The sequence below is a fragment of the Agelaius phoeniceus genome, chromosome Z (assembly GCF_051311805.1).
Source record: "Agelaius phoeniceus isolate bAgePho1 chromosome Z, bAgePho1.hap1, whole genome shotgun sequence".
Lineage (NCBI taxonomy): Eukaryota > Metazoa > Chordata > Aves > Passeriformes > Icteridae > Agelaius > Agelaius phoeniceus.
Genome location: NC_135303.1, coordinates 60,790,810 through 60,805,162, shown reverse-complemented (window position 1 = coordinate 60,805,162; position 14,353 = coordinate 60,790,810). Strand labels below are relative to the sequence as shown.

The 14,353-nt window shown below is 40.6% G+C and overlaps 1 protein-coding gene across 4 annotated transcripts; it reads right to left on the bottom strand.

Annotated features, from left to right (window-relative positions):
- Positions 1-337: 337 nt before the first annotated feature.
- On the bottom strand, positions 338-14,258 carry PLIN2 (perilipin 2). Of its 4 annotated transcripts, XR_013180155.1 has the most exons (10): positions 14,124-14,258; positions 12,019-12,075; positions 11,743-11,938; positions 11,007-11,089; positions 10,210-10,491; positions 9,696-9,884; positions 8,801-8,935; positions 7,859-8,149; positions 6,505-6,586; positions 1,433-1,600 (listed from the first exon to the last, which is right to left on the bottom strand). XR_013180155.1 is itself a non-coding variant. In XM_077172203.1 (9 exons), exons 2-9 carry the CDS (start codon positions 12,046-12,048, stop codon positions 1,466-1,468), a joined length of 1,341 nt encoding a protein of 446 aa, XP_077028318.1. In that variant the 5' UTR covers positions 12,049-12,075; positions 14,124-14,258; the 3' UTR covers positions 338-1,465. The 4 variants fall into 4 exon arrangements, 3 of the variants coding, with proteins under 3 accessions (XP_077028318.1, XP_077028319.1, XP_077028320.1); XM_077172203.1 differs by lacking the exon at positions 6,505-6,586 and having other exon boundaries at positions 338-1,600; XM_077172204.1 differs by lacking the exons at positions 6,505-6,586; positions 14,124-14,258 and adding an exon at positions 12,825-14,018 and having other exon boundaries at positions 338-1,600.
- Between the last annotated feature and the right edge of the window lie 95 nt (positions 14,259-14,353).

Genomic DNA, 14,353 nt, shown 5'->3' with positions numbered 1-14,353 from the left:
CGAGGCAAGCCGGACGCGCTGCCTCATGGGAGGTGTAGTCCGGGTGCCGGTATTCCTCCAGAGGGCCCTTCGTGTTTTGTAATCGGATTGCAGAATTTACGCGGGGGGAAAAAAAAAACCCCACCAAACCAAAATAAACAAAAACCCCAACAAACAAACAAAAACCCCAAAACCAAAATGAAACAAACCAAAAACCCAAAGAAAAACCCCCAAAACCAAACCAAAACAAAAAACCAACAAAACCAAAATAATAATAATAATTTAAAAAAAACACAAAAAAGCAACAACAAATAACCCCTAACCCTAACAAGAAAAACTCGCACCGACAAGCGTGCTGTGCGGTTCAAACTTTTATTCCAAGGCATTTCAGTGGCCAGACTTGCAGGCCCTCACAAGGCCAGGCGTCCCAGGCTGAGGGCGCAGCAGGCCCGCGGCCGCAGAGAGCGGCGCTCGGCCGCAGCTCCCGGCACGGCGCTGCAGGCACACCGCCCACACGGACAGGTCGCTGCTGCCACTGCAGCTCGGCCTGGTCCTCGGAAAGAAATGTCAACAAGTCCGCCTCCAGTCCCATTACCCCTCTCCCCAACTCCTCGAGAAATTACTGTGTGCGAGCACATGCAGACTCAGCAGCCCTTAGCAAATAACTGATTGAGATTTTATTAAAACACTTTTTTTTAAAAATCACTGTCACCAGAACTCTTAAATTCAATTCCCTCTTTTTTCCCAAGTTTTCTTTTGTCCAAAATCTTTATCTCTTTACTCTCTATTTTTCCTTTCTTTTTACAATCTCTTCCCTTTTCTTATTTAAATGCTATTCTTATACCCAAAACACTTTAATATTGAAGCATTTACTCCCTTTAGTCTCAGGCGCCACAACTGATAGCATCATGATGGCCATAATACTTGCACACAGAAGGCATGTGGAAAGAAAGGAAGTCCTTTAGTGCATAAAGCACTCTTGCCAAAGGAAAGCTCTAAGCGTCTAAGCTCTGTAGGTGCAGAGCCTAACAAAAGAACCTGAGAAAATCTGAGATAGACAAAGTCTCTTACCCCTTCCAGCAGCAAAGAGGTAGATACAGCACTGCTTTTCACATAGACTGAAAGTGGGCAAATCCTCATCAACTCCTTTTCTTGGCAGCCCTGTATGCAAAGCACTGGGGTGTTCTCATGGCTGCTACCAGCAGGAGAACAAATCATCAATAAAAATCAGATTAGTTGGATATATTGATTAGGCTTTACCTGGCTTGTAGAACTGGAGCCTGACACCCGTGCTAACCAATTAATGTAGCATGCATTCCTTACATTGAAAAACCCAGATTTTTGATGCAGCTAAGTGAAACAGTACTGATTTTTTAAAAAAGTATCCCCATAATCCCTAAACTAGGCATGTTCATCTTTAAAAAGGAGGAATCTAAATCAAACATGGCAAAGGTACATTGTATCAAAAAGACATTTTTATGCTTCTCTATTCAGCTCTTTGCCCTGTAGTGTAAGGACCATTTGTGCGTGAAAAATCCTGTTGATCCTCTTCATCCAAATCCAAAATATCTGGGACATCATCTGACTCTGAAGACAGGTCTGTAATAGCGAAATCTGGAACCTGTGTAGGAATGAAATTTCAATCAATTCAAAAGTAAAACTAAACAAATTTGTGCAGTACTCCTTCACTGAAGACAAGACACAAAGGTGCTCAGCATTTCTAGAAATCAGACCAAACATCCTGATTACAGAGTGAAATATGCTCAGACACAAAGGAAACAGGAACTATTAAGACAAATCAAATACTACACAAGATGGAAATCAGTTGCTTAGAAGGTCAGATTTTATAGCAGAGATGGAAAAGAGCTGAATGTAGTGGACTGAATTTAGTGTAACTAGTGACTGGAAAATTAAGAAAGGAGATTTTCAAACTAATGTTGCCTTTCTTCTTTTCACCGAAGAAATGGACTATACAAAGTAATCTGCCCTGAGGAGATTGATACAGATTGATACCGTGTTGCTCTGCCTGCCTCTATACCAGACTTTTTCTGATGAAACAAATACCTGGACCTGCAATCTCACTTAGGCCTCTGTTTTAACTGCATGAATAGTATTCTGTACTGCTAAGCAGCACAGGGTTTCAGGAATTGCCAGAAAGACATCAGTGGGTACATGGATGTTAACAGACTTCTAAAAATGTTGGCTAAGACACTTAGGAGCTTAAGTCCCAACCCTTAAGTCCCCTTAGTAGGACTTGGATTACTTAGGCACTTCTGAAAAACTGGATAAAATTAAGCAATTCACTTGTAAGTTTTTTTGCCCCAAGTGAAAAATACTCACATCTGTAATATGGCTAATGGTTAGTTTTAGTGTTGGTGATGTGATGTACTTGGAACCAGACACAGTATCAGCAACAACTACTGCTGCATTTTGACAGGACCTTGGTTCTGCATGTTCAAAGCAACAGCAGCTTGTAGGCATTTCTGTAACTTAAGCTCAGCACTGACTGAAGAGACATTTTAATGCATTCCCTAACTGCAAAACATCTTATGACTTACTTTAATGAAAGACAGTAAGCAAGAAAAATCTGTGCTTTGCCTGCTATGATGACAGGTCAGAAGGGCAGACAATGTATCAAATAAAGGGACTACTACTTCAGCTACCAGGTTGTACACAACACAGAAGCACTGCACAGTAATTTACTGGTCTTACAGAATAGGTTGTCATTGGACACCAGAGATCCTTAAAATACTAATTTTTTATTAAAACTGATCTTTAGAAGAACTTAAGCAGCATGTGACTAACCAAGCATTGCTATGAATACCATGAAATGCACATACTATTTTGGGAACTTGAGCTTGATCAAAATAAGATCAGTAATTTTTGTTTCCCAAAAGATCAAAAAGGCACTAGGAATGCAGGAAACACATCTTTCTACCAGCAAGAATTATCTTGCATCTTTCTACTTATGGCAGTTTTCCTAAAATTCTCATTACTGCACTTGGAGAAGGCAACAGACTTCTCCATTATCAGCACATGATCTTGTAATTCATACTGCAGTACAAATAGAGATATCCTAAAAAGACTAAGTAGTCCATATGGATAGTTTTATGTATTATATGCATATGTGCCCAAATGGATAGTTTTATGTATTCACACTGACCAGGACACAGCCATGTTCACTAAGTGTGTCTGACCAGTAAGAATTTTCTCTATCATTCATTTAAGAGGTTTTTATTACTTACATCCATTTTGTTCTTAGTGCCAACAGAAATATTGCTCAAATTTAAGTTTCTGCTTTCTTCATCTCCTTAATGCATGCAGTAGAAGAACCTGATTCCTTTAATGTAAGATTTTGATAGCCACGAGAGAACTTCAAATTGGAGTGCATCTCTGAGTAAAACCGACTGGATGTCAGTATGACTCACTTCAGTTTTGACCATGCTAAATTATATTGGAATATATCTGCACCAGTCTAACTAAAACAATGCAAAGCCCTTGGTGTTATGGAATTCCTTATGTAAAAGATCTTTGCTTCCAGTTGACTCACTGTTTTCTTTCAACTTCCTATCAATTACTGAATTATAAAAAAACTAGATAAAAATCTTCTTCATGCAATTTCTCTGTACGATTCAGTAAACCATTTACAAAGATATAATACTTGCAAAATCCCTACATAGAACAGTGTAAAAAATACTATGGCGTTTTGCTGTCTTCATATACAAATGTTGATGTCAATACTAACAACTTCAATCTGTTTGGTTGGTTTTTTTGGGCTAAGTTTTTAGAACTGAGCCACTAGCATTTTGACACAGCATCCTCATTTTGTGAGCTTTCAGAACAAGTGTTTATTTTTAGTCATCAAGAGACTGTATTATCCAAAAGAAATAAAATTGCCATGAATTGGCAATAAACAAATATAAATTCATTTAACAAAACATTGTGCATAATACCTCCAGAAAGCTACTCATGTAAGACTCTCTGATCATGCAAATTACTAACCAAGTATGCTTAAAAATAAGTTTGGTTCCGTTTCATCTTTTCGAGGGTTTAAAAAAAGCCTTCTGGTGGTAGTTGCTGCTTTTTTTAAATAACGAGAAATAATTCATCACTTGTTCCCAAATCCTTTCACCTATTTTACTAGCTATAAAATATTACCCTAAGTTGAATTCTGGAAAAGATTATTGCAAAAATATTAATCTTGAACAATAGGAGATATTTCCAAACCTTTACACCTTTCTTTAGATTTAGGCAAACTTAACTGCACCTCCAGGCCTTAAACAAATCTTATAATTTGGCTTTGACCAATTATATAAATATGTTTGCAAAACTTGTATACTACATGGAGCTATTAACAAATGCTTATATTGAAAGCCTTTCTAAAAAACAATTATCAGCAATGATAGAATAATAGTTCTCTCTTAAATGCACCTGGGAAGAGGAAATGTCAACTAGCATGAACAATTTTTGAGTGATCTCCAAAAGAGAAAAAGTAATTTTCTGAATTCTAAATAAACCCTAAATAACCTTACAAGTGATAATGATCTTAATATTAATACTAGAAGCCTTTAACATTCTTCCATTTAATCTAGTTTACCTACCTTGTTGAAAATAGTTGAATCTACTTCCTATAATTTTCAATACATCTGGTCCTACCTTTTTTAAAAGGTTCCAGAGAAAACCTCAGTTTTCTAGCTCAAGCTATATCCTCAAATATGATTTTGGACTAAGAGGAAGCAAGCTTCTGTGCAGTGCAGCTGAGCTGTTTAATACATACAGTTTAAGAGAAACATGTAAGATGGCAGTATCTCAGCTTTCCTTTATTTTATTTTTGAGGAAGCACCTCAGCTTCAGTCAAAAACAGTGGCAAAAAGACAAGACTTTGGAAGGCATCATTCTTGCCTCCAGTGGACATGTTAATAGTCCCTTTCTCTAGCTGCACTAGAGAAAAATCCTAAATTCTGTCTGTCGAGCTGCAGTTAGACTGGAGTGTGGAATATGCTATGCTAAATTACCTGCAATAAGATACCCATGCAAGTACAGTTGCAAATCAGTTTAAATATTCAATGCTCTCCTTATTAGCAGAATCTAATAATCTTAATCACAGAACTTTATAATATTTAAAAAATCAGTAGTAGCAAATACCAACTTGCTACTACTCAGCCATCTCTTCCACTAATTCCAATGGGGGTTGGAGGGTTGTGTGTCTGTGCATAGAAACTTAAAAACATTTGCAGAGTGGGCAGCATCCTACAAAACAAGCACCTATCACAACAACATGACACAGGAGCCCAGCCATTAGGTAAGCATTTAACCAGGTCTTGCTCTGTTTGCAGCCACCAGTTGTAGGCCAGCTGCCATGAAGAGAAGCCACCCAACAATGTCTGGTAATGAAGAAGTGCTTTGGAGGTCTAGGCTGGTAATAAGGTTTCCTTGATTTCCACTTCATCTGCTTGCTGAGATTTAGTAAAGCTGGACGGCCATGCAAGAATACAAACCAGCAACACAAGACAGAACAGACACAATGTACTGCTCCTGCATTAATGCTAGATGATGCTGTTTATTTCTCAGTCCTTAAAAGACATTGAAAAGTTTGAATATTTTATTTGATTGATCATATCAGGATGAAGTCCCAGAGCAACTAGACCCTAAAATGCACATAGAAGAATGGGAATTCCCTTCTTTGAACAGCCCACTACTCCCACAACTAATTAGTTCCATTCACTTTCTGAGCAATCTATAATCGTGGATGCACTCCACAAGTATTAGTGCAAATGGAGATAAAATGGATATTCTTGCTGGACCTATGCAATAGTAAAGTAAACTTAAATTAATTCCTGAAAGCGCTATGTCTCCAATAGTCTTAACTCAGGCCCTAGCTGGAAAGGAGTCTCATCATCTCATCTTTATTTCATGTTAAACACTGCCCTTATATAAAGGGAGTATTAAAACCTGTAAGCTACAGAATCTTTACCTGCAATCCTGTTTTGTTACAGTTTCATTTAATACTGTGCTTAAAACAGTCTTTCTTACACTTCTAGGCTAACCCTGATCTAACAGCTAACCCTCTCATATTAAACGGCTGGACAACATGTAATCTGCTTTAGTGCCTACATCAAACCAGGTGGAGGTATTTGTTCCATGTAGCAATGTGTGACTACGTGGTTCACCTCACTATTTGGTGACTTCTTTGAAAATGGTGGCTGGCATTACTACACTAGATGATTGCGACCCAAAGTTGTATAGGGCATGCATCAAGAATAAGGATACAACTTACCTGGACAGCCCTAACCCAAGAAAGCTTATTTCTTAGTAACTACTTCTCTTCCAGTGGAGGGGTTCACAGGAGTTACTGAGAACAATTCCACTGAAGTAACTGAGCATTAACATACATTTATCACTCAAGTTCAAGAGGAAAAGAAAGTTAAGTTAAAACTGGTGATGCAGCTGAGAAGTAAACACTGCTTATAGGGAGTCAGAAAACAAAGCAGGTAGATGACCAAGTCAAGCACATACAACACCTACTGTGAAGGGATGAGAGGATTCTTTTGTCCATATCCATCTGTTTTCAATATTAGAACATCCAGCAGCTCACAGCTTAGGTCATCTTTAAAGGTGACAACAGCAAGGATCAGCAAAAGCAGCAGTGAAGCTAAGACTCAATGGACTGATACACAGAAATTCAACAGAAAGGAAATGCTGCAGCAGTATCTTATCTATCCATCTATACAGATGCAAACATTTTCAATGCACATCTACATCGTTTGCATGTCAAACTTGCTTTCTGCTGGACCCAGTTTGAGAGAGACACAGAAGAGCAAGTTAGATTGTTTTAAAACAAAGGAGACAGGCTTTGACTACTAAAGCATTTATTACTAACATACAAAAATGAGTTACAAAACAATAGCTACAAAAAACACACAACAGCAGGCACCTTGGTACAAACAGCATGAATCTTTCGTTTATACTGCATATTAAAAAATGTGTTGATAATTATTTGGTCAATCACTGGAACAGTGTTCATAGAGCATCTAGATGATGCTCTTAACCATATGGTTTAGTTTTCAGTTAGTCCTGCAAGGAGCAGGAGTCAAACTTGTTGATGCTTATTGGTCCATTCCAGCTTGAGATAATCTATGATTCTGTGGTCATGTTAATGTGTAATACAATAATTAAATTTGTACAGTTAATGTTAACACTGTCACAGCATTGTACTCCAGCTGACTCATTCAGAAACCCCACTTTCAGCTTTGGCATTCTGCACTCACAGAACTTTTGTCAGGAATGATGTAGCAATAGAATCTGAAAGTCAGATGCATATTTATCAAATGTGGGATCTGCAGTAAGCATAGCATTTAAGTGTACATAGCTAGACTGTAGAGCTGTTAAATGCATTTCACAGTACGTAAGGCTTTTTTATATCTTTCTGGTAGAGATTAAGCAACAAATCAAAGGCCTTCAGCTATGGTGGGTTTCATTTAGACTAATGGTATTTATACCACTGAAGCACGATGAGATGCTTGACAGACTAATAGGGCATCTTGACAACTGTCAGCTGCCAATATTTAGGCACTTGAATCTCGTTTAAGAGTGGCTTAACTACACAGGACAATGCAACCCATGTCTAAGTGTCCTGGCCTCTAGAATCCCCTATTCCTGTATTTATGAATTGTTCACCAAAAAATGGTGAAAATGGATTTTTTTGCCAGCTACACTTAGTAAGGCCACTCATTTGGTCAGTCAGCAGAGTACATGTGTGCTATGCAGCTAGTTCAGTAGTGTGTTCAGGCTGTTTGTCTTTCTGGCTGGAACCTTCCTCCCCTTCACCTTTGCTTTCAGCATGCTGAATGCCAGGCAGTTGTAGGTAAAAGGGACCTACCAGCCAGTTGAGCGGTGTGTTGTTAACAAGATAATCCATCACATCATCCAGAGACTCCTTCATTTTCTTCAGCTGTCCTTTGCTAGCCGCAATAAAGCTGTCTGATAATTCTTGGAAAGAGGATGCTGACCGAAAGCTCTGGTAGACACCACCTGCCATTGACCCAACACTGTAAACCTGATCCTGTACATTCTGTGGCAGCCCCTGAAGGCTTGAGACCAATGTGAGGCAGGTGGTCTGAAGCTGCTGAGTGAGGCTCTGTGCAATAGCTAGAGTTCTGGACTCAATGTGCTAGAAAGAACAAGCACAACAGCAAATTAGTGTCTTTTTATGACTGTAGCAGCTTTATGTTGGTCAAGATACATAAAGAAGCAAAGGAAAGTGGATATAGGTGAAATAAAGCTATAGCAGATAATAAACCAGGTTTTTAGTCTGAAGCATCAAAGACTTAGAAGTACTTGATATTCCTTCAACACTCAAGTACTTCATGAAAAGAAACTGATAGCTTCTACCCAGCGACAGTCAAGCAGATTCTTATTTCAACTCTGGATAACAAGTCACAGCAGGTAACTACATTCTAAACAGTGAACTATCCCTGAAAGCTATGTGTAGGACTGAGTGAGTCTGCCTAAGACTGCTGACAAATCATTATTTCTGGTCTGGACACATCACATAAATGGTTTCTAACTAATCTACATACAGATATTCCAACATGCGTTCACATGCTAAATAGGATGAGCGTTCTCAAGAGAGGAGAATGAACCCGAGTGTTTGCAGCAAGTAGACCCATTTAAAGAGTTCAGGTCCCCTAGTTCTCAGAAGTCAGCTGTCCTTAGCTTCAGCATGCAGCCTCTCTCTTGCACACTTCAGGGACTGTTAGTTTGCCATTACCTTGATGAGATAAAATATATTTATTTCTGGCATACATTTACATCTATTTACCTCAGCACTACGCAGATCATCACCATCATTTTGGCCTGTATTTTTCTTCCATTCTACCCAGGATTGATAAAGCTTTTCCTGAGCACCAAGAAGTTTCTTATTGGCACTATTCACGTTCTTTCTGGCATACTCGATCTGAAATACAGCCAAATAAGGAAGTAGAGACAAGAGTCCAAACAGTTCCTTTAGGGCTTCTCTACCCTGACTGTTTTGTACTCTCCTTTTAAAATACTTCAGAAATTCAGTATAAACAACTTTGGGTAGTATAAGCGTCTGTTTAGTCTCATCAAAGAATTGAAAACTGAAAGCAGTTTTAAGATGTTGTGTAGTGTTCCCCTCTGCCTCTACTATTTCCCCATCCCCCACTGGCATCCTGCAGGAGGAACTGAAAGCATATAGAAGGCCATGACTCTACGTGCAGTTTGTCATGTACATAAAGATATTTGCTGGAATAAAGACTACTGAAGTACCAGAAATACTTAGAGTTAGAAGCAGCAAGAGAGCAAGTCCCAAAAGAATTTGAAGTTTTACTAATAAAAAGGATTTAAAGGACTGATGTGTTTCTAAATTGCATGACACTTTCTTCACTGAATGAAGTATGTGTCAAAACCAGCACTACAAAACAGGCATAAATTTAAACACATCACTTCTGTTTCTGCAGTGCTTGCAGCTACAAGCAATTGCTCATTAGTTCACAGCTTAGCCTGATTTAGAGCTCTCCTGAATGGTGACAAAAATCGCTTAATGGCAAATTCTTTGTATTTAATGCAATAATGTATTCATGGATTTAGTCAGAGAGCAATCCCAGTTTTTCTGCGACTCTTCCAGCTGTTTTCTTCACACTAAACCAAGGCCAACGTATGGTTTTTATGTATCAAGTGAAAGTTTAACTTACCAGACTAACAGTGTAGTGGAGCTGAGAGATTGTCTCCTGGCTTTTCTGTTTAGCATCTCTAACTTTGTTTAAGGCTTGTTGGTAGGCACGTGTGCGGACCTTTGAAGACAGGGATCCTAGTCTAACATAGTAGCTTGGCTTTTGGACTCCAACTTCAAAGCCTTCAACATTTGCAGCTGCTTTCTCTAGGTATGTAGAAAGGAAGCAAATTGATTACTAGAGGAAAAATTAAGAGGTCTGAGACAATTTTATCTGCCTAGTAACAGCTGAATAAAGGGTTTGTTGAGTAGTCCTTTAGCACCATGATTAGGCTGATAGACCACTTTAAGAGAAATCCTTACTTTCATTCTGCTTCCTTGTGAAGATGCTGCTATTACAAACAGCAAGGCAAAAGACAGTTTGGGAGGCATGTGCCCCCCTCCCCCACTATGAGTAAGCAATATACGGATGATTGCTTGCTTCTCTCCAATATAAGCATTCCAACAAAATCAAACCTTCAAGTGGTCTTACCTAGTTCTGCTTCTGTAAGTGGAAGATACTGGTCTACAAGGGTCTCTGATTTTGTGAGAGCACTGTCCACACCACTGCTCACCATTTGCACCACACGACTTCCCAGGACAGTGTTAATGCTGCCATTGACAACTGACTTGGTCATTTCTACGCTGTCTTGCACTGCTTCTTTAGTCTTGCCCACAACTCCAGTGATCGTGTGAGCAACAGTTTCCTTGGCACCAGTCACAGTGGTTGTTACAGCTTCTCTGGCTCCAACAACTACATCCTTGGCATTGGCAACAACCTGTTGTAGGACATACGTAGATTTACAAAAAGTTTTAACTAGTGAGAGCTACATAATCCTGGAAATAATAAATATATGCTAAAGCTTGTACAAGTATTGGTTATCTAGGAGAAAATGTGCCCTAAAAAAATATGTACAAGAGAAAAAAAGAACATGACTGCCACACAGCTTTGAAGTTTTCAAAAACTTCAGTGAATATAATCCAGGCACTTTGTGCAAGAAAGAGACAAAGACTCAAGTTTTAAAAGACACCCACCAGTGAACTGCACTCACAGAGAAATGTTGTAAAGTGGTGGACAATTTAAAATAATTTAAAAAACCAAAAAGCTTAATGGTCTCCCAAAGGCAACAAACAGTTCTACAGATCAATCTTTGACTTTCTCATTGCTTCCAAGCTGTGCTTCAGGCACAGCTTTTTGAAACGTATCTCTCTTGGGTTTTAGTGATAAGAAAAGATTTAGAAAAGAAGTGTTTATGGTTCTTCTGCTTAGCATACATAAATGGAAAGAACTTACCTTGTCGGTGGGTTGATTCAGTATAGGCAGTCTCTCTTCAATTTTGTCTAGACCTATACAGGCATAGTTGTTGGCAACTACAACTGTAAAAGAAATTACAAGAGTTGGCTTTAATTATTTTTCACCTAGTAAAAATCAAACTGAAAATTCCTCTTGAAAAAGAAGTCATGCAACACCCTTGAAGCAGTTTCCTCCTCTTCTCAGTGAGTTCTAAGTCAGCAAAGGCAAAGAAAAAGGTAGATTTACAGTACCAGAAAAAAAATCCTCACTTGCAGGCAAAGAAAAGTCATCTGATAATTTACAAGCAACTGGCAGAAGCTGAAACACCTGTCCCTCTGCCATTCTATGAAACCAGGTTTCTGGTTACAACAGCCTTGTGACACAGCTTCCAAATTTAACCAGTTCTCAGTGTAAGAAAGCACAAGAGTAGCATCTGAAAACAGGTAAAAGGTGAGGAAAGTGTTGAGCAAGAAACTGCATAATCATCTCACATATAAAAGTCACCCATCAATTTAGTATTATGAAAGCTGGAATCTGCTTTCACTCTGGATTATTACCTTTTTTTTTTTAAGTCTTATCAATGTGTAATCAGTTACACAACAAATCAGGCAACAGGTTCAGTAAGCTACGTGAAAGAGCATTCAAGACCAGCATGACCATGTTAAACCATAAGCGCATCTGGATATAAAAACAATCAGATGAACTAAAGTTATCAACAGCTTCATCTTTGCCTTACTTTGTGGTTCCAGTTTCTGAATGATAGGCATAGCACTTGTCATGGCTACTGATGTAATTGTCTTCACTCCTTTCTCTGCTATCTCACACACTGACTTCAGATAAGGATAGTTATCCTTTGTGGTGATGTAAGCTGTGGACACCATATCATAGGTGGAGCTCACCAAAGGAAGGTTGGCAACCCTCGAAACAATGTTCTGTTTTAAAAGAGAAAGGTGTTACTTAACTCCTATTTTATGATCTAGACAAGGAAATTATGGGACTAACTCAGACATACCTGCTGTGGATCAATTGCTGCCAATGCCATTTTTTCAGGTCTTGAACCTCACACAGCCTGTGAAAGAAGCATGTATAAGCTACGGCATTATATCTGCTTCATCTAAGCACCAAACTTTGAAACCAACAACCTTCTTGTGATCCACCCCATTTACTGGGATCAGGATGTTCACATTTCATGCATACAGGAATTAGATTCCATTGTAACAATTTACAAACCCAAAACTTGGTTTAGGTAATGCAAGTACAGCATATGAACAAGACAGGCTTTAAGGTACAGCAGTTCATTGATGAATAACTGAGTAGTTGGGTCATTTTTTCTAGAAGAATTAAGACAGACTTATCTGTTGAGCCATGACAAAAAATCCAGCCTGCAAGTCACTGAAAATCTAGTTTAGAACATCCAAGTCAGACAAAGAATCCCCCACCAATAGCTTTAATCAGATTAGATCTTTTAGGGAGCCCACCTAAGGCTCACTCTGTTCTGCTTGCTAAGGAGTTAGCATTCCTGTGATACGGAGAGCATCGGATTTCCCTACTGCAGAAAATAAATCTGCCTTATGCTAATTTAGACTAAATTATCACACATTCCCCACTGAAACAAACTGCAAACGTTGGTCACTCAACAAATCTACAGTACTCAACATTCATTCCAACATGTATTCACATGGAGAAAATACTAACAGCTGTCCCCACAAGAACTCTATAGAAGGGGCAGGGTATTGCAGTACTATATAAGGAGAACACACTGAAGCACACTGTCATCCTATGTACACAGGTAGGCTGAACTAAATCTGCAAAAAGCACCTTTTCCACTAATGATTTCACATAATGCTGAAGTTCCAGAAGAATCTGCATGAATGAAGGCAATAAAAAGGTAAATTAGGAGTCCATCCTGAAAAAGGTTGTGGCTTACAAGGTTTGCCACATTTGGTTTGCTAGGTTTGTCAAAGAGCCAACAGCAGTTTTCTGTCTCATATGTATGGACAGCAAAAAAGGAACATGTTAATATTCTGTCTGAGGTAAAATTAATTACATAATGGGCAACAACGACAAAGGCATCCTGTTAACATCTTGCAGGCATATTTGCACATATTAACATACGTGTGCCATAAAGTAACGCTGGTAATGAGATTAACCACTGTACGTGGAACACACAAGGAAAACAAGTAGCAGACAAAGGTTATGGTAGTAACAAAGACGTTCTCATTTAACTTAACAAGTATTTAAATACCTGCAGGAACATGCTATGTTTTTCACACAGCATTACAAATCAGATCACTAGAAGTACAACTGCATTTTACCATGAACTGCAAAGCATGCTACAGAACAGGTGAATACGCTAATGCCACAGAATCTGGACTCTGAAGGAAGAAGCGCCGTTACTTTAAGGATTATTTAATATTCGTAGTGTGTCTCATAAAATCAATCAACACAGGGCATGCATTTGAATTTTAGTCAATAAACCAGTCCAGTTAGCCTGTAAAGTTATTCCTGCTCCTAAAGACAAAGAAGATAACTAGACTCTTCCACGCTTTCAGAGACCCCCTGAATAGGTTCAGCCCCAGCAAAAGCCAATCCATCCTCTGGAGCAGGTGAGTGAGACGCCTGGAATCCAAGGCCAAGCATATTTCAGAGACCGCAAGAGTTTCTGGAGAGGAAAGCACACAGGCTACATCACAAACTTCATTCCTATTTTCCCCCCTCCCTACGGAAGGAAGTGCAAGAAAGCAGCGCGATGAGCCACGCACAACAGCCGCGGCGCCTGCTCTGGCTCGCCGCGGTACCCAAGGCAGGAGAGCGCACCGCTTTCCCAAGCGCCCTCACGGGCCGCTTCCGGGATGGGGCATTCCAACGCCGCTCCCGGGGGCGGACGAGGCTCTCGGGAATTTCTGGTCCCAGGAGAACCTCGCCCAGCGCACCGAAGCACGCCGGGCCGCGGGGCGGGGGCAGCGGGGACGGCCCGGCGGTCAGCGCTGCACCCGGGGCCGCGCCCCGGCCCGCTCCGCTCCGCTCCACCATATTGCGGAGTCAGCCCCGCGGGGCGGGCCGGCGCCCCCGCGGCCGCCGACAGCCGCGCCGGAGCACCGGGCCGGCCGTACTCACCCGGGAGGAGGAGCCGGAGCCGCCGCCGACGGGAGCACGGGCAGAGTCGCAGGCACGGGCGTCGCCGCCACCGCCGAGTGGGGAGCGCCGGGCTGGCCCCGCTATTTATGGGGCGTCACCGCCGCCGCGCGTCAGCGCCGGCGCGGGGCGGGACCGGGCACGCAGCGGGCGCCGCGGCGGCGGTCAGCGGGAGGGCAGCGCTTGCCCGCCGCTCCTGCGCCGCTGCTCCT